The sequence below is a fragment of the Symphalangus syndactylus genome, chromosome 17, assembly GCF_028878055.3.
Source record: "Symphalangus syndactylus isolate Jambi chromosome 17, NHGRI_mSymSyn1-v2.1_pri, whole genome shotgun sequence".
Lineage (NCBI taxonomy): Eukaryota > Metazoa > Chordata > Mammalia > Primates > Hylobatidae > Symphalangus > Symphalangus syndactylus.
The window spans coordinates 53630300-53657054 of NC_072439.2; the positions used below are offsets into that span (position 1 = coordinate 53630300).

The window sequence follows — 26755 nt, forward strand, 5'->3', positions numbered from 1 at the left end:
ATGGGGCTAAAAGCTCTCTGTTTGGGGCTGCTTTGTGTTCTTTTTGCCTCTCATTTTTACACACCCATGCCAGACAACATTGAAGAAAGCTGGAAAATAATGGCCTTGGATGCCATGGCTAAAATTTGTACATTTACGGTAAGGTTAACTTTTTTTTTTCTGTTGGCTATTGGGATGACTTGTTGACTAAAAATGAGTGCTTATGAACTCTTTTATTAATAGTATTAATATCACCATTTTGAAAGAACCATTGCTTGTTTGAGTAAATTAATTAAACAACATTAAGTAAATAAAACTCCCTACATCTGTGCGAAACAGTGAGACAGAATTCTCACTTCTAAGACTTTATGTCTAAATGTGACATGTATAAAATAAATTTATTGTGACATGTATAAAATAAATGGTATTGCTAAAGGAAAAGGCTTTGAGGTTTATTTGAGAACTTGACTTAAATTTGAACTTTCAGGGACAACCTAGTCCTGTAATTATTTTTTAGTTGTTCAGATACACATTATTGATATTTGTAACTCTTTGATATTAATTTAAGGCTCTTACTACTTAATGACTTTCATTGTCCATCTTCAATTCTAAATTGCTGGTTTTCAGGCATTATCTGACTTGGCATGTGCAGAATAAGTTATAAATTCATGCAAAAATAGCTCCTTTAAATGGGAGAGATAGGGTTAGAAACTAATATTTTTGAGTTCTTAAGTTGTACAGGCTTTGTATAATATGTACTTCCATTGATTCCCCGCTATCCTGCAATTATTTTTATCAGGTTATGGGTTTGGGAAAGAGATTGAGAAGAACATATGCAGGTAAAAAGTAACAACTCCATAATTCGAACTCTAAACTGTCTCATTTTGAAACCCATACTCTTTCTGCCAAGCCAGACAGCTTCCAGAAAGGGTAACAATAAGAGGCTCAAAGGAGAAGGCCACAGCAGAAGATGATCAGAAAAAAAGAGAGCAATCCATGGTATAAGAAGAGGCTGTCTTATGATGTTTTGTACAGCAAACAGTACATTTGCTTTATGAAACCACAGTCAACTCCTTCTGATGTCTGCTAATATTTTCCCCCGTAATCACTTCTAGAGGCTTACCTTCTCCATAACTTTTCTCCAATGCTCTTACTTCTTTCTTTTTTTTTTTTTTTTGAGACGGAGTCTCGCTCTGTCACCCAGGCTGGAGTGCAGTGGCGCAATCTCGGCTCACTGCAAGCTCCGCCTCCCGGGTTCACGCCAGTCTCCTGCCTCAGCCTCTCCGAGTAGCTGGGACTACAGGCACCCGCCACCACGCCCGGCTAATTTTTTGTATTTTTAGTAGAGACGGGGTTTCACCGTGGTCTCGATCTCCTGACCTCGTGATCCGCCCGCCTCGGCCTCCCAAAGTGCTGGAATTACAAGCGTTAGCCACCGTGCCCGGCCTGCTCTTACTTCTTGAGTAAGCATATGTGGGTAAGCAAGTGTCAGTTCCACAGAGAAAATACTATGTTCCCTTCCTTATCTAATTTCTATCTCAGGGCATTAACTTGTTTAAACCCTACTACAACCCACTGAAGTATTATTATTACTATCATATAGACAAGGAAATTGAGCTACAGAGAGTAGTTTTCTCAATGTCAATCAGCTAGTAAGTAGTAGCATAAGATGCTGGTTTAAATGGATGCAAACTTGGCTTTGACATTTACTGGCTACAACTTAGAGTTTCTGCATACTTCCTCATCTTTAAATCGTAAGGGTTAGCACGATGGCTCACGATTATAATTTCAGTACTTTGAGAGGCCAAGGCAGGTAGATCACCTGAGGCTAGGAGTTCAGGACCTGCCTGGCCAACGTGGGCAAACCCCATCTCTACTAAAAATACAAAAATTAGCCAGCTGTTGTAGTACACGCCTGTAATCCCAGCTACTGGGGAGGCTGAGGCAGGAGAATCACTTGAATCCAGGAGGCGGAGGTTGCAGTGAGCCGAGATCGTGCCATTGCACTCTAGCCTAAACGACAGAGCAAGACTCCTTCTCAAAAAATAAAAAAATTAAATTAAAATTAAGAAAATATAGGGGCTAGATGTTCTCAATTGCCCTGCAAATACCTTAATTTCCTTGGAATAAATGTAATAGTAAGGATTGTTTAATGTGTTATTAACCATGTAATTTTTAAGTTTTTTTATGAGTAAACTGTCCAGTGACATAACACAGAAGTCCTCAAGAAGCTGGTCAGAAATACCAAAGGCAGCTTTTTTCAATGACATCAAATATGGAATTTAAACATGAGGAAAGTGCCCTAATCTTTTTGGAGTTGAAAGCCAAAAATTTGGATTTTACTAGTGTGTTCATATGAAGATATTTAAAACTTTGGATTAAATAAAATGAACAATGAAAAAAGAACACATGACAGCATGCCTACAAAATGTTTTTTTTTTCTGAAAAAAATTTACAAATCAAAAATAATTACAGCGGCATAAAAAAACTGCTAGTAAATTAATGGATTTTGAATAGGACAGCTCTCAGTCTAAAATACTAAATATTTGAGATTTTCTTTTTTTATACACAAGGATTTATCTTTTTTTTTTTTTTTGTCTTTTACTTCAAGTTCTGGGATACATGTGCAGAACATGCAGGTTTGTTACATAGGTATACATGTGCCATGGTGGTTTGCTGCACCTCTCAACTCATCATCTAGGTTTTAAGCCCTGCATGTGTTAGGTATTTGTCCTAAGGCTCTCACTCCCCTTTTCCCCCACCTCCCGACAGGCCCTGGTGCATGATGTTCCCCTCCCTGTGTCCATGTGTTCTCATTGTTCGACTCCCATTTATGAGTGAGAACATGTGGTGTTTGGTTTTCTGTTCCTGTGTTAGTTTGCTGAGAATGATGGCTTCCAGCTCCATCCATGTACCTGCAAAGGACATGAACTCATTGCTTTTTATGGCTGTATAGTATTTCATGGTGTATATGTGCCATATTTTCTTTATCTATTCTATCATTGATGTGCATTTGGTTGGTTCCAAGTCTTTGTTATTGTAAATAGTGCTGCAATAAACATATGTATGCATGTGTCTTTATAGTAGAAATATTCATAATCCTTTGGGTATATACCCAGTAATGGGATTGCTGGGTCAAATGATATTTCTGATTAAAGATCATTGAGGAATTGCCACACTGTATTTCACAATGGTTGAACTAATTTACGCTCCCACCAACAGTGTAAAAGCATTCCTATTTCTCTGCATCCATGGCAGCATCTGTTGTTTCCTGACTTTTTAATGATCACCATTCTAACCGGTGTGAGATGGTATCTCATTGTGGTCTTGATTTGTATTTCTGTAATGAGCAGTGATGATGAGCTCTTTTTCATATGTTTGTTGGCTGCATAAATGTGTTCTTTTGAGAAGTGTCTGTTCATATCCTTTGCCCACTTTTTGATGGGTTTGTTTTATTCTTGTAAATTTGTTTAAGTTCCTTATAGATTCCGGCTTTTAGACCTTTGTCAGATGGGTAGATTGCAAAAATTTTCTCCCATTCTGTAGGTTGCCTGTTCACTCTGATGATAGTTTCTTTTTCTGTGCAGAAGCTCTTCAGTTTAATTAGATCCCATTTGTCGATTTTGGCTTTTGTTGCAGTTGCTTTTGGTGATTTAGTCATGAAGCCTTTGCCCATGCCTATGTTCTGAATGGTATTGCCTAAGTTTTCTTCTAGGGTTTTTATGGTTTTAGGTCTTGCGTTTAAGTCTTTAATCTATTTTGAATTAATTTTTGTATAAGGTGTAATGGAAGGGGTCCAGTTTAAGCTTTCTAGATATGGCTAGCCAGTTTCTCCAGCACCATTTTTTAAATAGGGAATCCTTTCCCCATTGCTTCTTTTTGTCAGGTTTGTTGAAGATCAGATGGTTGTAGATGTGTGGTGTTTTTTCTGAGGGCTCTGTTTTGTTCCATTAGTCTATATCTCTGTTTTGGTACCAGTACGATGTTGTTTTGGTTACTGCAGGCTTGTAGTATGATTTGAAGTCAGGTAGTGTGATGCCTCCAGTTTTGTTCTTTTTGCTTAGGATTGTCTTGGCTATACAGCTTCTTTTTTGGTTCCATATGAAATTTAAAGTAGTTTTTTCTAATTCTGCAAAGAAAATCAATGGTAGCTTAATGGAAATAGCATTGAATCTATAAATTACTTTGGGCAGTATTGTCATTTCCAATGATATTGATTCTTCCTATCCACGAGCATGGAATTTTTTTCCCATTTGTTTGTGTCCTCTCTTATTTCCTTGAGCAGAGGTTTGTAGTTCTCCTTGAAGAGGTTCTTCACATTTCTTGTAAGTTGTATTCCTAATTATTTTATTCTCTTTGTAGCAATTGTTAATGGAAGTTCACTCATGATTTGGCTCTATGCATGTCTATTATTGGTGTATAGGAATGCTTGTGATTTTTGCACACTGATTTGTATCCTGAGACTTTGCTGAAGTTACTTATCAGCTTAAGGAGTTTTTGGGCTGAGACAATGGGGTTTTCTCAATATACAATCGTGTCATCTGCAAACAGAGACAATTTGACTTCCTCTCTTCCTATCTGAATACCCTTTATTTCTTTATTGCCCTGGTCAGAACTTCCAATATTGTGTTGAATAGGAGTGGTGAGAGAGGGTATCCTTGTCTTTTGCCAGTTTTCAAAGGGAATGGTTCCAGCTTTTGCCCATTCAGTATGATATTGGCTATGGGTTTGTCATAAATAGCTCTTATTGTTTTGAGATATGTTCCATCAATACCTAGTTTATTGAAAGTTTTTGGCATGAAAGGATGTTGAATTTTATTGAAGGCCTTTTCTACATCTATTGAGATTTTTGTCATTGGTTCTGTTTATGTGATGCATTATGTTTATTGATTTGCATAGGTTGAATCAGCCTTGCATCCCAGGGATGAAGCCTACTTGATCGTGGTGGATAAGCTTTTTGATGTGCTGCTGGATTTGGTTTGCCCGTATCTTATTGTGTTATTTTCACATTTATGTTCATCAGGGATATTGGCCTGAATTTTTTTGTTGTTGTTGTGTCTCTGCCAGGTTTTTGTATCAGGATGAAGCCAGCCTCACAAAATGAGTTAGGGAGGAGTTGTGTTTTTCTATTGCTTGCAATAATTTCAGAAGGTATGGTACAGCTCTTCTTTGTACCTCTGGTAGAATTTGGCTGTGAATATGTCTGGTCCTGGGCTTTTTTTGTTGGTAGGCTATTAATTACTGCCTCAATTTCAGAACTTGTTATTGATCTATTCAGGGATTTGACGTCATCCTGGTTTAGTCTTAGGAGAGTGTATGTGTCCAGGAATTTATCCATTTCTTCTAGATTTTCTAGTTTATTTGCATAGAGGCGTTTATAGTATTCTCTGATGGTTGTTTGTATTTCTGTGGGATCAGTGGTGATAGCCCCTTTATCATTTTTTATTGTGTCAATTTGATTCTTCTCCCTTTTCTTCTTTATTAGTCTAGCCAGTAGTCTATCTAGTTTGTTAATCTTTTCAAAAAAGCAGCTCCTGGATTCACTGATTTTTCAAAGGTTTTTTTCATGTCTCTATCTTCTTCAGTTCTTCCCTGATTTTTGTTATTTCTCGTCTTCTGCTAGCTTTTGGATTTGTTTGCTTTTGCTTCTCTAGTTCTTTTAATTGCGATGTTCAGGTGTCGATTTCAGACCTGTTCAGCTTCCTGATGTGGCCATTTAGTGGTATAAATTTCCCTCTTAATACTGCTTTAGCTGTGTCCCAGAGATTCTGGTATGTTGTCTCTTCATTCTCATTGGTTTCAAAGAACTTTGTTATTTCTGCCTTAATTTAGTTATTTACCCAGTAGTCATTCAGGAGCAAGTTGTTCAACTTCCATGTAGTTCTGAGATTTTGAGTGAGTTTCTTAATCCTGAGTTCTAATTTGATTGTGCTGTGGTCCGAGAGACTGTTTTTTATGATTTTCATTCTTTTGTATTTGCTGAGGCGTGTTTTTTCTTCCAATTATATGGTCAATGTTAGAATAAGTGCTATATGGTGCTGAGAAGAATGTATATTCTGTTGATTTGGGGTGGAGAGTTCTGTAGATGACTATTAGGTCGCCTTGGTCCAGAGCTGAGTGCAAGTCCTGAGTATCCTTGTTAATTTTGTGTCTCATGATCTGTCTAATATTGACAGTGGGTGTTAAGGTCTCCCACTAGTATTGTGTGGGAGTCTAAGTCTCTTCGAAGGTATCTATGCATATATATTTAGGATAGTTAGCTCTTCTTGTTGCCTTGGTACCTTTACCCTTGTGTAATGTCCTTCTTTGTCTTTGATCTTTGTTGGTACAAAGTCTGTTTTATCAGAGACTAGATTTGCAACCCTTGCTTTTTTTTTCTTTCCATTTGCTTGGTAAATCTTCCTCAATCCCTTTATTTTGAGCCTATGTGTGTCTTTCAATGTGAGGTGGGTCTCCTGAATACAGCACACTGATGAGTCTTGACTCCTTATACAATTTGCTAGCCTGTGTCTTTTAATAGGGGCATTAACCCATTTACATTTAAGGTAAACATTGTTATGTGTGAATTTGATCCTGTCATTATGATGCTAGCTATTTATTTTGCACAATAGTCAACATGGTTTCTTCAGAGTGTCATTGGTCTTTATATTTTGGTGTGTTTTTTCAGTGGCTGGTACCAGTTTTTCTTTTCCACGTTTATTTCCTTTCCATGTTTCTTTCCATTTTATTTCCTTTCCATATGTTCCCCTTATTTCCTTTTGTAAGGCAGGCCTGGTGGTGACAAAATCCCTCAGCATTTGCACGTCTGGAAAAGATTTTATTTCTCCTTTGCGTTTGAAGCTTAGTTTGGCTGGATATGAAATTCTGGGTTGAAAATTCTTTTCTTTAAGGATGTTGAATATTTGTCACCACTCTTTTCTGGCTTGTAGAGTTTCTGCAGAGAAATCCAGTGTTAGTCTGATGGGCCTCCCTTTGTAGGTAACCTGACCTTTCTCTCTGGCTGCCCTTAACATTTTTCCTTTGTTTTAACCTTGGAGAATCTGATGATTATGTGTCATGGGGTTGCTCTTCTCAAGGAGTATCTTAGTGGTGTTCTCTGTATTTCCTGAATTTGAATGTTGGCCTGTCTTGCTATGTTGGGGAAGTTCTCCTGCATAATATCCTGAGGTGTGTTTTCCAACTTGATTCCATTCTCCTTGTCACTTTCAGGTACACCAATCTAACACAGGTTTGGTCTTTTCACATAGTTCCATATTTCTTGGAGGCTTTGTTTGTTCCTTTTCTTTCTTTTTTCTCTAATCTTGTCTTCACACTTTATTTCATTAAGTTGATCTTCAATCTCTGGTATCCTTTCTTCCACTCGATTGATTCAGCTATTGATACTTGTCTATGCCTCACGAAGTTCTTGTGCTGTGTTTTTCAGCTCCATCTGGTCATTTATATTCTTCTCTAAACTGGTTATTTTAGTTAGCAGTTCCTGTAACCTTTTATCAAGGTTCTTAGCTTCCTTGCATTGGGGTAGAACATGCTCCTTTAGCTCAGAGGAGCTTGTTATTACCCACTTTCTGAATCTTACTTCTGTCAATTCGTCAATCTCATTCTCCATCCAGGTTTGTGCCCTTGCTGGAGAGGAGTTGCTATCATTTGGAGAAGAGTCATTCTGGTCTTTGGAATTTTCAGCGTTTCTGGGCTAGTTTTTCCTCATTTTCATGGATTTATCTACCTTTGATCTTTGAGGCTGATGACCTTTGGATGGAGTTTTTGTGTGGGGGTCCTTTTTGTTGATGTTGATGTTGTTGCTTTCTGTTTGTTAGTTTTTCTTCTAACAGTTAGGCTCCTCTTCTGCAGGTCTGTTGCAGTTTGCTGGAGGTCCACTCCAGACCCTGTTTGCCTGGGTGTCACCAGTGGAGGCTGCAGAACAGCAAAGATTGCTGCTTGCTCCTTCCCCTGGAAGCTTCATCCCAGAGGGGCACCAGCTTGATGCCAGCCAGAGCTCTCCTGTATGAGGTGTCTGTTTACCCTTGCTGGGAGATATCTCCCTGTCAGGAGGCACAGGGGTCAGGGATGCATTTGAGGAGACAGTCTGTTCCTTAGCAGAGCTCAAGCACTGTGCTGGGAGAATCCTCCTTCTCAGGATCAGCTGCTCTCTTCAGAGCCAGCAGGCAGGAAAGTTTAAGTCCACTGAAGCTGTGCCCACAGCTTCCCCTTTCCCCAGGTGCTCTGTCTCAGGAAGATGGGAGTTTTATCTGTAAGCCTCTGACTAGGGCTGCTGCCTTTCTTTCAGAGATGCCCTACCAAGTGAGGAGGAATCTAGAGAGGCAGTCTGGCCACAGCCACTTTGCTACGTGGTGCTGAATTCCACCCAGTCCAAACCTCCCAGCCTCCTTCGCACTGTCAGGGGAAAACCATCTACTCAAGCCTCAGTAATGATAGACTCCTCTCCCCCACACTAAGCTAGATCATCCCAGGTTGACTTCAGACTGCTGTGCTGGCAGTGAGGATTTCAAGCCAGTGGATCTTAGCTTGCTGGGATCCAGGGGGAATGGAACCCTCTAATCAAAACCTCTTGGCTTCCTGACTTCAGCCCCCTTTCCAGGGGAGTGAACGATTCTGTCTCACTGGAGTTCCAAGCAACACTGGGGTACAAAAGAAACTCCTGCAGCTAGCTCCGTGTCTGCCCAAACAGCCACCCAGTTTTGTGCTTGAAACCCAGGGCCCTGGTGCTGTAGGCACACGAGAGAATCTCCTGATCTGCAGATTGCAAAAACCATGGAAAAGCGTAGTATCTGGGCTGGGTAGCACAGTCCCTCAACGGCTTCCCTTGGGTGGGGGAGGGAGGTCCCCTGGCTCTTTGCACTTCCTGGGTGAAGCAATGCCCCACCCTGCTTCAGCTCACCCTCTGTGGGCTACACCCATTGCCTAACAAATCCCAATGAGATGAACTGGGTACCTCAGTTGGAAATGCAGAAATCACCTGCCTTCTGCATTGCCCTCCATGGGAGCTGCAGACCAGAGCTGTTCCTATTCAGCCAGCTTGCCAGATATTTGAGATTTTCAAGGGCAAGAAGGTTATGCAATAAAATCTTTATAGTATTATTTGGAAATAATATTTATAAATAGTCTATTTCTTTTGTTTACCTTGCTTATTTTTTCTTCCTTTTTAACTTTCTTTTTAAATACATTTGGTGTTATTTAAATATCTAAATATTTAATTTTGTTTGTTTTGTTCTTACAGGCTATGTGTTTTGAAAATATGGGTATTATGAGATATGAAGAGTTTATATCCATGATATTCAGGCTGGATTATACCCAACCACTTTCAGATGAATACATCACAGTGACTGATACAACATTTGTTGACATTCCAGTACGATTGTACTTGCCAAAAAGAAAGTCAGAAACCCGAAGGCGAGCTGTAATATATTTTCATGGTGGTGGTTTTTGTTTTGGAAGTTCCAGTAAGTTCATTGTATAAGGAAAAAGTGTAGCTAGCTCTACATTTTTGATATAAGAACTATTTTATATAAATATACACACTTATACTGATATATACATCTATATATATACTTGTCTGGATATGGATAAGTATAGATATAAATGTGAGATATCTAATAAAGAGACATAGACATATGTTTGGCCAATAATATTATGAGGATTTTAAATTCAGTTTTTGTTTTGTTTTGTTTTTTATTATCCTTAGCTTTCATATTGAATGAACATATGTCAAATGAAAATAGGATATAAAGTCAGTTAAACTTTTTTTCTTGGGATTTGAATTCAAGAGCAGAAACATTGAGGGCACGCAGATGTTTTAATTAACAAGTCAAAAGCATTTGCTATTGGTTGCTACAAGATCAAGTTTGCAGTTACTGATAACATAATATAAATACTGGTAAGGCTTAGAATGCAGTTGTTAGTATTGACTCTAAAAAGAAAACACAAAATAGTACTATGTAATAATAAACTCTTCCCATAAAATCTAGGTTCCCTACTTGTTTTTTTAGGCATTTTTCTTACAGTGATTATTCAATAAATGTTTTTGTGAAGAAAAAAGACACACACATAATGAATGAGAGGAACATCTGATGATCTCTAGAGGAATTATTATCCAAAATGTTCTAATCCATTTCTTTTATGTATTTTTTTACCTTCTTAATGTTTTCAATAAATTAGATTTCATCTATATTTCATCTATAATTTAATTTATATCATGCATTAAAATGGTCAGAATAACCTGCTTTCTTGATAAGATAAATACCAAGTTTGCCCCATTTCTCTCCAAAGAAATGCATTCATTCCACTGAAGTTTTTATGAGGTATATGAAATATCCAAGTGTTCATATACATATTACCTAGGACTTGAGTAAGCACAAAAGAAATGGCCACTGAAGGAAAATATCACTTTGATTGAAAAATGCTAAGAAGTATTCCTGATCATTAGGGTTATATCTCTTTTTACTGACATAGGCAATGATTGTTATCAGTAATTTCTAAAACTGTGAGAATTATTATTCAAGATATGACATTCCAACATTCTGCTTAGCTAAATTCTAGATATATTTTGTCAATATTTTGGTTTTACATTTACAAATTATTTGTTTTCAGATCTCCCAAACATACGTGAATGCACTGGAAAAGACTTAGACACTTTCTATTTTTTCACCAAGAAAAAACAGACATTATAAATATTTTCTAGTAGTTGCAAATTTTAATTTTCTTTCTTTTCCCCCTAGGCTTCCTCTTTTGTCTTCTCTAAAACATACCAAAGTTGCTTTGAGAACCAAGAAATATAGGAAAATGTTGCTCTAGTAGACTTTTTACATACTTTTGTGATTTTTGTTTTTCAACATTTATCCTCATATCTTTTTGTTTCTATACGCATTCTACAGACACTATAACAATAAAAAGGCATGGAATAAAAGAAACATGACCAGATAGATTATAACAGCAAATATTCTATGAGTAGAGACAGTTTGAGATAAAAATGGGAAACAAACAAGCAAATAAAAAGATGGCTTTAATTCTATGACAAAAAGGATTGGGAGATGAAAATGAAGACATAGATTTGAAATACATCACTAGTGGCTTTAAAGGTTATGAAATGATACTGGAAATAAGACCCCAAGGTCTCTGGATGAAATGGACTCCTTGTGGCTGATAAAGATACCCAAATTATGATACTAAGAGCTCAGTGTCCATAATGAGTGAGAAAAGGGAGGTCACACATCACTTTGTTCCCAGAGAAGGCAGCTCCAAACATCCTGTTTGCGCCTCTGAGCTAAGATGTTTCCAAGCTGAAACACCTTGACTAGAAAACTCATCCCACCAGTTGCTTGAAAGGGGTATCTAACAGACTTTTGGTTTGGGGCTTGGAAACTACCCAATCAGAAATCAGCTGTTTTAAGCTATTTGAATAAGTTTGAATCCTTTATTTACATATATATACCTGATTGTGATTGAGGGGTGCCAGCTGATTCTCCATATTTAAGCCACAGACCCTCTTTTTGGTCTCCAGAGCACACTTTTGTTTTACATGAAAGGCTATGTCTCCCTAATCTGCAGATTTTTTTTTAATAGAAAATAAAGCTCTCTCATTTTCTTCTGAAGATCTCATGGTCTTTTGTTAACAAGGTGAAGTTCAGAGAGTTCTTAGGTCTTGTACATTTTGGTCTTCATCTATGCATGGCCTTTTCTTGAAAATTAACTTATCTTTAATAAAACATTTTTTTTTCTATTTAAAAGACTAGGTGACTTACTTTCCTGTTTTCCAGGTTATATATACACCCAGTGGTTAGTTTTTACTTTGCAGTTTTGTTAATGTGCAAGAGAAGGTCCAGAAAAGTCTGGAATTTGATCACAATTCTAGAATTCTCTGGATTTCTAGGATCTTGTGGTAAATAAAGCAGCAGCAGATGTTAGAGAATTTGCCAAGGTGCTTGGCCAGGGCCCTGGTAAATAGGATATGTGGGGACCTGGGGAAAAATGTGTGTGTGTGTGTGTGTGTGTGTGTGTGTGGTTATGTGGGTGTGTTATGTGTCTGGAGAAAGTCAATAGCTTGTATGTCAAGCATGTCAAAATTCATATGTATATCAAGTCTTCACACTGACCTGCCAGAGGCTCTCTCATATCTAGTTACTATTCCTTAGACTCTGTCTTAATGTCAATGTTATTGGACTATTTTATTATGTGGCATCTTCAAAGAAGACAAGAGGTTTTGAAGAACCATGTTTAAAGACTCAATACATACTATTACTTTCTTTTTCCTCCGACTTCTGAACCAGCTAAAAAATTACACACAGCGTTCACATAAATGCAAGTCAAACCATTACCATTATTTCAGATGAAGTAAAATGCACCAGGATACAAAGGGTCCTGAGAAGGGTCATTGCATACAGACAGCAGATGTCAAGACGAAATTACAATAGGCTGAGCCTATTCTAGCTGATCCTATTCTAGCTGAACCTCCCCAGAATAATCAATTGGTGAAGTCATCCTTTTCCTCCTGGAGAGAGTGGCTGAAAAGACTAGGAAGGGGAGAGTGTGCCATGTGGATTCAGGTCCATCTGCTTGGAAATGAGGGTTGGAAAGAAAAGCTCCTATGTGATATTCACAAACCACAGTTATTTCCACATTCATATCTGTAACTGTTTCTATAGCTTTTTAATTACAGAAAATAATTTGATGTTTATTTCTTCATTTCAGAACAGAGGGCTTTTGACTTCCTGAATAGATGGACGGCAAACACACTTGATGCTGTTGTTGTAGGCGTGGAGTAAGAGAATGATTTTTTTCTGGCTGCTATGATTTTTGCCTTTACCATGTAGAGGTTTGATTTCCACATCAAGTCAGCTATGCTTCAAATATAATTTTTTAAATTAATATATTTTACTTGTCACCATTGCAACATAGACTGCTCCTCAAAGAGGTTCAGTGTCCCAGTACTTTTCTGTGATTGTGAGAATATCTGAATTATACCCCAGAGTAAGCAGTTTTGGAAACACTTGCTCTAGACACGTAAGACTTAGGTCCTATACGGCGCTAGTAGTGTCCCAAGTAACATAGCTGGACAGAAGGAAGTATCTTAACTATTACACATTTGGGATATTGGATTGTATTTGAGCAGGCAAGAAAAGTTTAATTTCATAGGTTTTGAAGTAATCTAAATACTATTTTATATCTGTTTTGATATAATAATACGTTTGTGCCTGGCTTATACATTCTATCAAATCCCTACAATTTGTGTTGTTCTTTGTCCAAAAAGTATAAATCTACTGCATTTTAAATAAAGATACCAACATCTTTTTGGTACACATCTATGTCTAAGCTACAAATTACTTAGAGTTTTCTAGATAGCTTATAATAAAATTCTAAGAACCCTATTACCAACATTTCAAATTGGCTGTAGAAATATACACGTTTTAGCATTCTGAAGATCAAAAAGAAAAAGCTCTATGAATTGGCTGCTAGATGTATTTTCCTGTTTTACTGGTCTACATACACTGGGGAAAAAATCAATTTGTGCCCATGAAAAGAAGAGCGCGATAATTTGCCTTACAAATGCATTTACCAGAAATAAGCAAGCTCTCTGGCATATTTAAATTTTATTTATATATCAAAATTTTTATCTAGTAATAACTACTGGGTATTATCCATGATGAAGTATATGCACCATCAGCTTATAAAATTTTTTACCTAAATGTCCTTGATAAAATAGGACACTGCCTACAATATGCTCTCAGATCTGCAGCTTATTGTGCTTTTTAAACAAGCACTTTTAAAAAAATGTTTGGATTACGAGTTACATTGAGAATATGACATAAGCTATAGACCATCTCCACTCTAAAATACACTTGGACTAAAATTTTTCCTTACAATTCCTAGGCAGTTCATAACACTCCCCTGGCTCCTCACAAATAATTCCATCCATGCACTTTAGGTACAAGATTGAAAACCTTATACTTTATTAAAATAATTTTCATTTTAATCAAGAGTTAGTAGAAAACTTAGGCTTGATTTTTAGAAGAATGAACGAACAACAAAGGCTGGCATTAAATTGCATCTATTTGGTATCTGAGAATTAGATGGACAGATACAACCATAAATGCTTTATTATTCTTTCTTCAAAGCTATAGGCTGGCTCCTCAACACCACTTTCCTGCTCAGTTTGAAGATGGCCTTGCTGCAGTCAAATTTTTTCTTCTGGAAAAAATTCTTACAAAATATGGAGTGGATCCCACTCGAATCTGCATTTCGGGAGACAGTTCTGGGGGCAATTTAGCAACAGCGGTCACTCAACAGGTACCTTATATTTTTTTTATGATAGGAGGTAGAAGATGAAGCTCATTTTTTTTCTCTAGATAATTCAGTTCTTCCAGCACCATTTGTTGAAAAGACCATTCTTTCCCATTGAATTACAGTAGCACTTGAGTAAACATTTATTTAACCTTAATGTGACTATTTCTGGATTATTTTGTTCCATTGATCTACATGTCTATCCTACTGCCAATACTACACTGATTTCAACTTTTTTCTTCTTTAAAAAAAATCTAGTATTCCATATCTTTCCCATTAAAATATTAGATTATCTTATCAATTTTTAAAAAGAAAGTAACTGAATTTTTATTAGGATTGCATGGAATCTATAACTTAGGGGAGGATTAACATGTCAACAATATTGAGATTTCCAATTAATGTACATGGCATGTCTCATACTTTATTAGATCCTCTTCAATTTCTCAGCAGTATTTTACTATTTTCAGTGTAGAAATCATGGAAATCTTTTCTCAAATTTTACTCTGAGATTTTTTTTAAAATTTTATTAAAATAATATTTTCTGAATGCTCATTTGGAACATATTGGAATTTGTAATTTGTAATTTATTTCTATGCTATATAGAAATACAATTGATTTTGATATTGGCCTTTTCCCATCATATCCTCAGTAAACTCACTTATAACTCTAGTGTTCTGTGTGTGTTTTTTTTTTTTTAGTTTCCTAGGATTTTCTATATTTTCGATGACTAGAGACAGTTTTAGTTCTTGCTTCCCAGTACTTATTCCTTTTAATTTTTCTTTTATTAGTGCACTGTCTGGGGCCTCTAGTAAAATATTTAATATAACTCTCTTGCTTTGTATTTTCAGAGGAAATTTTTCAATATTTCATCAATAAATATAGTATTAACTGAAGGTTTTCATAGTTAGCTTTTGTCAGATTGAGGAAGTTATTTCTACTCCTAGTTTGCTAATAGTTTTTGCATAAATGGGTGTTGAATTAGTCAAATGTTTTTAATGCAACTATTGAGATGATCATGTAATTTTTCTTATTTATTCTTTTAATGTGGTAAATTATGCCAATGGACTTTTAAATGTTAAATGTTAAATTGTGCTTACATTCGAGGCATGAGCCTTACTTGGTCATGATGAATTAAAATTTTTATATGTTGCTGCTTTCCGTTTGCTCTAGTTCATTAAATTAATCTTTATTTTTTAACATTTTTTGTCAGGTTTTTTTTTTTTTTTTTTTTTTTTTTTGAGATGGAGTTTTGCTCCGTCACCCAAGCTGGAGTGCAGTGGCGTGATCTCAGCTCACTGCAACCTCCGCCACCTGCCTTTGTCAGGTTTTGAGAGAAAAATTACACTAGCCTTATTAAATAATTTGGGAAGAATTCCAACTCTCTTATTTTCTGTTTTTTTTTCTCTTTTGTAAGGTTGTATTGAGGTACAGTTGAAAAGGAAGAATAATATGTATTTAAGATGATACAACATGATGTTTTGACATATGTATGCATTTTTAAACAACTAACAAAAGCTAAGTAATGTAATCATTACCTCACATAGTTACCATTTATTTTTTCTGTATGGTGAGCATGTTTAAGATCTGTCTTAGCAAATTTCGAGTACGCAGTATTATTAACTATAGTCACCGCACTTAATATTAGATCTCCAGAACTTATTCATCCTGCATAACTGAAATTTTGTAACCTTTCACCAACATCTCCCCATTCTCCCCATCTCCATCCTCTTTCATCTATATCCCCAGCTCCTCATAACCACCACTGTACTATCCACTTCTAGGGGTTTAACTTTCTTAGGTTCTACATATAAGCAAGATTATGCCGTATTTGTCTGACTTATTTCATTCAGTGTAAGGACCTCCAGGTTCATCAATGTTGTCACCAATGACAGGATTTTCTTCTTTCTGGAGGCTTAATAATATTCCATTGTGTAGATACACACACACACACCAAATTTTCTTTATCCATTTATCCGGCTGACAAACAGTTTGATTCCATATCTTGGCTATTGTGAACACTGCTGCAACGAATATGTGAGTACAGATATCTCTTCATGTTACTGACTTTGTTTCCTTTGGATGTATACCTAGAAGTCGTATTGCCGAATCATCTGGTAGTTCCATTTTTAATTTTTTGAAGAAACTCCATACTGTTTTCCATAATGGATATACTAATTGACATTTCCAACAAAATGTACAAGGAGTCCTTGTACATATGTCTACCTAGTTCTATTTCCCATTTTTTAAATCGGGTTATTTGTTTTCTTGCCATTTAGTTGAGTTATTTGTACATTTTGAATATTAATCCCTTATTGAACCCATGGTTTGAAATATTTTCTCCTATTTTGTAGAGTGTCTCTTCACTCTGTTGATTGTTTCTTTTTTAGTGCAGAAGCTTTTTAGTTTGAGGCAATCTCATATATCTATTTTTGCTTTTGTTGCCTGTACTTTTGGAGTCATACCTCCCAAATTATTGCTTAGACTAATATCAAGTCATTTTTCTCTAAGCTTTCTTCCAGTAGCTATACAGTTTTATATTAAGTATTAGACCTTTGATTCATCATTTTGAGTTGATTTTTGTATATGAAATGAAATGAGTGTCCAATTTCATTCTTCTGCATGTGGATATATGAGAATTCTCAACACTATTTATTGAAAAGACTGTCTTTTCCTCTTGTGTGTTCTTGGCACCTTTGTCAAAGATCAGTTGACCATTGCTATAGCTTGGTCTTTCCCAGTCAAAGCTCATGTTGAAATTTGATCCCCAATGTGGCAGTGTTGAAAGACTGAGCCTAGTAAGAGGTGTTTGGGGCAGGAGGGTGGATCCTTCATGAATAGATTAATGCCCTTCAGAGGGAATGAATGAGTGAATTCTTGCTCTCCAGGGAAGGAAATAGTTTGTCAGAGAGCAGATTATTAAAAATAATCTGGCTTCCTTGGTTTCTCTCTCTTACTTCCTTTCTTGTCATGTGATTTCTTTGCACATGCAGATTCCCGGTTCTCATTCAGCCATGAGTTAAAGCAGTCAGAGGCCATTATAAGATGCAGATACCCAATATTGAAACTTTCAGCCACTAGAATTGTGAGATAAAATTTTTTTAATAAATTACCCAGTCTCAGGCATTCTATTGTAGAAGTGCTAACTGAACTAAGACAACAATTTATTTCTTAGCTCTTAATTCTGTTCCATTGGTCTATATGTTTGTTTTTATGCCAGTACCTTACTGTTTTGATTATTGTAGCTTTGCAGTTTATTTTGAAATCAGGCATTGTGTTGCCTTCCAGGTTTGTTCTTTTTACTCAAGATTATATTGACTATTCAGTCTTTTGTGGTTCCACATGAATTTTTTATTTCTGTAAAAAATACCATTGAAATTTTGATTGGAATTGCATTGAATCTGTACATTGCTTTGTGTAGTATAGACATTTTAACAGTATTAATTCTTTGGATCCAGAAACATGGTTAATCTTTTCATTTACTTGTGTCCTCTTCAATTTCCTTCATTAATATTTTATAGCTTTCTGTGTATAGATCTTTCTACCTCCTTGGTTAAATTTATTCCTAGTGTTTTATTTATGTACTTATTTTTGATGTTATTGAAATGGGATTTTTTAAAATTTCTTTTTAAGATAGTTTGTTGTTAGTATATAGAAATGCAAGTGATTTTTCTGTGTTGATTTTGTATCCCACAACTTTACTGAATTTATTTACTTGTACTAACAGATTTTTGGTAGAGTCTTAGGGTTTTCTATATCTAATATCATGTAATATGAAAACAGACTTTTATTTATTTTTTTTTGAAACAGAGTCTTGCTCTGCCGCCCAGGCTGGAGTGCAGTGGCGTGATCTCTTCTCAGTGCAAGCTCCGCCTCCCGGGTTCATGCCATTCTCCTGCCTCAGCCTCCCGAGTAGCTGGGACTACAGGCACCCACCATCACGCCTGGCTAATTTTTTGTATGTTTAGTACAGACGAGGTTTCACCATGTTAACCAGGATGGTCTCGATCTCCTGACCTTGTGATCTGCCAGCCTCAGCCTCCCAAAGTGCTGGAATTACAGGCATGAGCCATTGCACCCAGCCCAGACTTTTTTACTTCTTTCTCATTTGAATGCTTTTTATTTCTGTTTTTGTTTGTTTGTTTTTTTGTTTTCTTAATTTCTCTGACTAGGTCTTCTAGTATTTTATTAAATAGGTATAGTGAGAATGGATATCTTTGTCTTGTTCCTGATGTCAGAGGAAAAGCTTTCAGCTTTTTACCACTGAGTATGATGTTAGCTGTGAGCTTGTCTATATGGCCTTTATTATGTTGAGGTACTTTCCTCTACATGTAATTTGTTGAGAGTTTGTATAATGAAAAGATATTGCATTTTGTCAAGTCATTTTTTGCATCTGTTGAGATGTTCATGTAATTTTTATTCTTCATTCTCTTACTATGGTATATCACATTGATAGATTTGTGTGTATTGAAGCATCCTTGCATCCTTGGGATAAATCCCACTTGAACATGGTGTATGATCCTTTTAATGTGCTGTTGAATTTGGTTTGCTAGTATTTTGCTTATAATTTTTACACCTATGTTCATAATGGAAAATTAGCCAGAATATCTTTGCCTTTCATGACCTCAACATTTTTTAACAGTGCTGGGGATTTTTCTGTGATGCTTACTCATTACGTCAGCTTCCGCCACCTGTGCATCCAGGTTCCTAAGTTAACCTATGAGTCTCCGTTCATCACTTCCTCCACCTACGCATCTATGTTCCTAACGAATAGTTTGCCAGCCTTTTCTTATCTTTCACGATCTTGCCACTTTTCAAGAGTGCTGGTTTTTTCCTGATGTCTACTCCTTATGTCAACTTGTCTACCTTTCTATTTAAAAAAAAAAAAAGATGAAACTAGTCTTCTTCAAACTTCTTTTTGAGAAACACTGCTCTGTACTTTATAAAATATGACTTTAGTTATGAAAACTTGAACCAAAAGGTTACTCTAGGTGCCTCTCTATTTTTTAAAATTTCTTTCCTCTTAAGTATTATAAGATTCAGGATTAAAGTACTAGAAGAAGTTTATATACATACATATTTTTATATACATATACACTTGAAATATATGTTATACATACATATGTAAGTATATATGCACATATATACATGTACATATACATATGCCTATATGTATATATTAATCTATGACATCACACACACAAAACCCTATTGTGAAACCAAAATTGCAGTGATAACAAAGCTTCACCTTTGGTTGTATACCTGGGCCTCCCTTCAACCCAACCTATTCCACTTTAGTTGCCCTTCATGTTTACAGCTCTAAGTAAATTTTCTTAGGAGAAAATTAAAAGAGGACTTCATTGCCAAGAAGAAAGTTTGCAAACCATTAGACATGTTGATTCTTGAGGACTCTTCCAGACTGAACTTATTTGCTATTTACTTGAAATAATGTCATTTATTTGAAAGATCTTGCTGGAGTAAAATGAGGTGTATGATGGAGGGTAAAAATTGGAGAATGCCCTGTTTAGAGATTATTATACTAATTACTATGTAAAATTGTATAGCAGTCTGGTCTAAAATTTCATCTGAAACCGGTTTGGGGAATGTAGAGATTCTGAAAGCTGTCCAACAATTACCCAATAGTGATTAAGCAACATCTTACCATATCTCTAATTTCTTGCACATTTGTAACATTTGCTTGGCTTTGTAAGTGTAGCAATCATAACTGAAACAACAATTGGGCTTGATGTATTGGCTCTTTAAATTACCTACATTGAAATACTTATTTTTTAGAATATCTAAGAGAGTAGGACTTACTAATTACTTCAAAATATCAAATCAATTCCCATTGTTTTATGAAAGTAAAAAGAATATCTCTGATCCTAAATAAGACCCCAGCACTTTGGGAAGCTCAGTGGGGAGGATTACTTGAGGCCAGGAGTTCAAGACCAGTCTAGGAATAAAAAAATAAAAATAGCCAGAGGTGGTGGTACATTCCTGTAGTCCCAGCAACTCAATAGACTGAGGCAGGAGGATTGCTTGGGCCCAGGAGTTTGGGGTTTGCAGTGAGCTAGGTTCACACCACTGCAATCCAACATGGGTGACAGAGCAAGACCCTGCTTCTAAAAAACAAAAAAGAAAAGAAAGAAAGAAAAAAGAAATAGCAATTGGATGTAGCCATACAGATTCATGAATATGTGATACCCTACCTTATAACTTTTCAGCAGGACAATACTTGATCACACAGGCACCAAACAGAGACGTGATTCTCAGTAAAATCTGTAGGGCAGCACAAAAGTGAATAAAAATCTAACATCATTCTATTTCTTAATTAATTATATAAGAACTTAGTATCTATTTAGACATTCTGATTTATCTGTTCAAAGGGAACATAGTGCAGTATGCAGATGAACAGGCTGCATAAGAACTCAGTGTACTTAATGAGCATTTAAAAAGGTGATTTTCTTTATCCTTTCATGATTATACTTTAAGTTATTTGTTCTTCATGGACTGCTAAACTTTCTATATGAATTACATTTTCATTGAAAAGCTTTATTCCCTGTACTGTGTTCATTTTGGGTCATAAGAATCAACTTTTACTTTGAAATTATTATAGAGCTCATTTTTTCCAATGTGTCATGATCTTGTGATCGATAATATGTTATAGATTATGGCTTTAAAAATTCGGTATCAATAATCACCACTGAGGGATATATTTTAAAAAATGACTCATCTGTTTCAATTCACATTATAAAAGGGTTTTCTCATGGATTAGGACGCATACATTATCCTGTCATTTTCTCTTGTGGACTTGGTCCACTTTTCACTTGTATTTTTATTATTGAAAACAAATGAATATATTTAACCTATTATTGCTAGATTTCCTGGCAACATCACTTGATATGTCCTAAAATCACTAATGTGGCTTGCTGGTCACAATGATCTGGATGATCACTATCGCTTAGAAAACTCTTGTGGACATGGTGCCTTAATCTTTAATTAAGAGGAAAAACAATTTCTAAACTTTAATCATATCACTTAAATCCAATTTCATGGCCACATTTTATTTTAAAAGAATGTATGCATTGCTCTTATTTAGGATCAGAGATATTCTTTTTACTTTCATAAAACAATGGCAATTGATTTGATATTTTGAAGTAATTAGTAAGTCCTACTCTCTTAGATATTCTAAAAAATAAGTATTTCAATGTAGGTAATTTAAAGAGGAAACTGTGATATGCGATAGCTCTACTTATTTAGGTTTATAGCTTTGGTCTTTCTAAATATACTTTTGCTTCTAATTTGTATCATTTGTCATAGGTGGTAATAAAGCCTTATGATCTTATTTATAATAATATTTCTATGGCATCCCATATTTCTATGGCTATATATGATATTACATATGTGACACTTCTTTAAAAATATGTTAAAAACTCTTTAAAAACAGTTTAATAGCAAATATTAATCAGAAATTATAATTAATGGTGATGATTTTTAGAAAAACATGATTGACATGCAACATTCTTGGACATGGGATGATGTCCCATACATAGATAGTATGTATGTATGTTAGTTTCTGTTATTTTGTTTGTTTACCTCTGTGTAATCACAGCATATCAGTGCTATAGAGGTCACCTGAAATCCATCAGAAGCAGAAATATCTGTCTTCTTTTACTTGCACCTGGAAGTGGTATCACTGTGAGTCCTGCACTTCTGAGTGATATAATCTGTTTTACTGTCACACTTTTAGGACATAAAGTGGGAAGTGGGATTTTAGGGGAAGAATGAAGATCAGGAAAGGACAGGATTAATCTGCAAGGAGGAGAGCAGGTTGATTATCTTGGACTCTAGCCCATGTGGGAGTTTCGCAGTTTCCAGCATGGTTGGAACATGCGTGCTAGGATGAGGCCAAAAAATCCTCCCATATTGGAATTTCTTCATGGTGGTTCATAGTTTCTCCAGATACTCATTGGCTAGCTGTGTATTGTTGGAATCAAGTTTGGAGTTGTTAGGGGTAGTTGATAGAAAGGAAAATTAGTGGGGACAGCAATCACAGTTGCTATGAAGTTGAGTGCTCTGGGTTGAAAGTGACAGATATGTTAAGTTTGGTGAACAATACTTACCATTAGCAATGTGGGAACTCCTCAAATAACAAGTTAATATTTTGTCGACATCCATCCTTCCATGGATGACAGGCTATGGGTAAGTTGGTGTGGGCATGCAGGAATTTGAATAACACACACTCAAACCAGGGAGCTAGATGGTAGGGTATCTTGCGAACCAGTAACTGGATTGAGAAGGGTAGTAGATGATGGGGGGTGGCAAAGTGCAAGGGCTGTAATATGTTCCCTTGGCAGCGGAAACTATTATTCTCTAGGAAAGTGCCATGCCCTTTGAATGGTCACAGGGCACTTGGGAAATGGGAGAGGATTCAGTAATGCTTCAGACTGTCTGGAGATGACTTTATGCCAAGCACAGGTGTCCATGGCAGATTACTGCTTTGAATGGGCTTTGAAGCAGTTGAGTCATAAAATGACACAGGGCATGAAGTCATGGATCATCCCTTCTCTGACTTTGTTACCAGCTTCCTTTCAGCCACCACTCCCAATTCATGCTGTCCAGGAGGGATGTTTGTGAATGAAAAAAACTGATGTAGGAGTGAAAATCGTGCTGGTCCACATGTTTACTCCAAGCATTTTAGCATGGCATAGAAGCTTTTCAGGAACTGGGTCCCAAATTTTGCTCTCAAAAGTATAGACTTAGGAGACCAGTCTTCATCATGGTATAAATAAGTCACTTTCTTGATGAAAATAATACCAGTGGCATGGCCTATAACTTGAAAAACACGGCCTATAACTTGAACCAATTAGAGATTCAAACTGGGGGACTTAATAAGGGAGGGGCAGAGCAAATAATTTATATGAGACAATTTTACTGTAAATACCATAAGTTTAGGATTAATGGTGTTTAATTATAAAAGGAAAGTTCAAATGCATACTATCCATTGTGTTTTCATGAAAATAAAGTTCATTGTTGAAAAAGATTAAGAATAAGGATTGGCTTTATTGAAGCTCTTCCACAACCTTTAAGTTACTTAGCTATCCAAAGGTCTTTATTATATTGGAAATATAATAAAAAGGTAAATAGAAATTTGAAATACAGTTACCAGTGTCTAAACTCTAAGGACATTACCATGAGCTAGATATGTTCTCTCAACTTTTTTGACCTTTTACTTTTTCATTCTTGTTCTTTACAAAGTAATAACATCCTGAGATGAATGTCACATTTTTTTGCACTCAAGTACATATTAGTTACCCACAAAATCAGAAATACATATCCATTACTTCATGTCTATTTTATAGAACGTTCTATTCTAGGCTTGTTTTGGTTTAGTATTAATGTTTATGTGCACTTCTGAACTTTGCTTAGCTGGCTGTCTTCGAGACCATATAGGTCTAGGAGGAAAGAACTAAGCTATAGATAGGTCAATAATTCAGCATTACTGTTGGGACCTACTTGTTTTATACTTGTTACTGTTTCTTGGATCCTATTATTCCTGGCTCCAGATATAATGTCCTGTTAAAAGTATTATAAATCAAATATTATGGTTTATAATATTATGGTTTCCATATACTAAAATGCTCATTTTTCTATTATTTTCCCATATGATATTAATGACTTTATTATCTTAGGCCCAGTAAGGGGTACAATGACAACTTAGGTATCATGTCAGTGTTTGTGAAATTCAAAACCAAGTAGAAAGATTAATCATGTACATTTTTGTATAATAAAGGAAAAGTGACGATTGGCCTTAAAGAGGTAATAGAGATTTGGGAATTTAAAAAAGAAGAGTTTCCTTTGATCAGGTATTTACATGCATAATCACACATATATGCTTGTGAGTACGTATAAAATGTGTAGAAAATATCTGAAACACACCAGATAAATAACATAGTTGTTAAGACTATGGCAAAATTGCCAACCTCAGAGAATCTGACTCAGGTGCTTTTCCAGTATCTTGAAGAGAACTGACTTTAGCATGGGTTTGGAAGAATATTAGAGAGAGAGGAAAAAAGCCTTCAATGGCAAAGTAACAAATGACATAATGGGGAACTTAGAGATGGGAAATACTGACACATTTGTTGAAGTGATTTATTTCATATGGCATTCCAGAAAGGAAAGTTAGGGTCAGGCAAGGGTATTGATGGACACTTTCTGACCTGCCCCTGTTTATGTGTTCTATGTTTGTTTGTTTTTATCCCCTAGATTAGTGAGATTGAGAGTAGGATGACTGAGGGTGGGCTATTGATAGCAATCTTTGATTAGTAAATTATCTACCTAAGGGCACGGCAGAGAGATTTGGGATCTAGGAAAGTTTCTGTAAGATAACTTTGTTTTGGCTCATTTTGATTCTACACTTATTAAACCTCCAGCATCTTGGAAGTACATGGTGGAGATGGTAGGATACCATTTCCCTTTCTGAGGTACCGCTTGGATTTCACTTTAGTTTTTCCTTTCAGTTCAGCTAACCACTGTGGTGACTGGTTGACTTAGAGGTACATCCTGTGGTCCTGAGCTTTTCACTTGGAGCAGCAGCAGGTATTTTCATTTGTCCAGATCCCAGACTCTAGCCAAGGCAATAGCTCTTGGGAGATTAATTCAACGTTGTCTCCTGCAGTCTGCAGGGTCATAGGTGAGGCCTCAAATGCCTTTCTCTTTGAAAAAGAAAAGGCACTCCTTATCAAGTACTTCACATTTTTTCCTTGCGTATCAAACTTGTGCACATCAATTTTTTCATAATTTTCTCCCTTTGTTTCTCCAACACTGCATCATTCTCATAAGATACCTGTTGATTGGCCTTTTTTTTTCTTCACCTTGGTCCATGTGCTTTTGCATTGGGATAATGTTTCTTAAAAATTATGGTATGATGTTGGTAATGTCTACCTTGTTTCCAAATAATATATTCTAAAAATGTTTAAGATTTTTTTTAGACTCTTTAATGAAATAATATGATTTAATAGCTATATTTATTTCTTCCACTCACTCTGGTTACTTTATTTAAGAAGAATTTTTACAAACTTATATGTACTGTCAATTTCCACTAGAAATATTCAGAATTGGATCATTTTCATTTGTGATTTTTGACCAAAAAATCCTGTGTATCTCTCTCGCCTTGTACATTCTCTTTCTGTCTCTTTCCCTCTGCTCTCTTATACTTTCTCCTTTTTTCCTCACACACAAAATCAATATTTTTTAAAACCTTAAATTTAAATTGGTTTGAATTGTTTTATGCCATGGTAATATATTATAAATATTATAAAAATAATTATGATATATCACATCCATTTATGTAGATTTGTTTATCTCATGATTGCTAGATAATTAAAATTAAATTTTATTCTCCTGGTATTTTGGAAATTTTTGCATTACAGGATATTACCATATATTTTCAGGTGCAGAATGATGCTGAAATAAAACATAAAATCAAGATGCAAGTTTTACTTTACCCTGGCTTACAGATAACAGATTCTTATTTGCCATCTCACCGAGAAAACGAGCATGGTATAGTTTTGACCAGGGATGTAGCCATAAAACTCGTGAGCTTATATTTCACCAAGGATGAAGCACTTCCCCGGGCAATGAGAAGAAACCAACACATGCCTCTGGAGTCAAGACATCTGTTTAAGTTTGTTAACTGGAGTATTCTTCTTCCTGAGAAGTATAGAAAAGACTATGTATATACTGAACCAATTCTTGGAGGACTTAGTTATTCATTGCCAGGACTTACAGACAGCAGAGCATTACCCTTGTTGGCCAATGATTCTCAGTTACAGAACTTGCCACTAACCTATATTCTTACTTGTCAACATGATCTCTTAAGAGATGATGGACTTATGTATGTTACAAGACTTCGAAATGTTGGAGTCCAAGTTGTTCATGACCATATTGAGGATGGAATTCATGGAGCTTTATCATACATGACTTCACCATTTTATTTACGTCTAGGTCTTAGGATAAGAGATATGTATGTAAGTTGGCTGGATAAGAATTTATAAATATGTGATGTATATGTATAGCCCTTACATAGTGGATTGTAATTTGTGATATTTTGTGGTTTTGGAGCAAAGAACAATGTCATTTGAGTTATCTAAATCTAAATTTGCATCATTTGTAGCAGTTAATGTGTGTCCTTGAAGAGTTATTAAATTTTCTGACTTACAGACCCTGAATATGTAAAATGTATGTAATCCTGCCTATTTTCTCCTTACTTATAATTTATTATAATTATGTTGGTCCCAATAAGAACCAATGCTTATTAAAGTTGAGAAATAAGAGTGGTTATTGGCAAATTAAGAAAGATAGTTTCCAGATAGGCACAGAAATTGTTGTAGTGAGTGGGAAGGGGAAAAAACATGGAACAAACTTGCTGCTAAAAATGTATGGAAACCACTGGACTAAATAAACCCTAAGTGCCCTATATTAGTTT

At 35.8% G+C, this 26755-nt stretch overlaps 1 protein-coding gene across 1 annotated transcript; it reads left to right on the forward strand.

The window, feature by feature from the left end:
* Positions 1 to 26324, forward strand: LOC129466568 (arylacetamide deacetylase-like 2). The gene is made up of 5 exons (XM_055250272.2): positions 1 to 138; positions 9215 to 9437; positions 12682 to 12751; positions 14106 to 14277; positions 25722 to 26324. The coding sequence occupies exons 1-5, from the start codon at positions 1 to 3 to the stop codon at positions 26322 to 26324; spliced, it is 1206 nt and encodes a 401-aa protein (XP_055106247.2).
* The last annotated feature ends 431 nt before the right edge of the window (positions 26325 to 26755 follow it).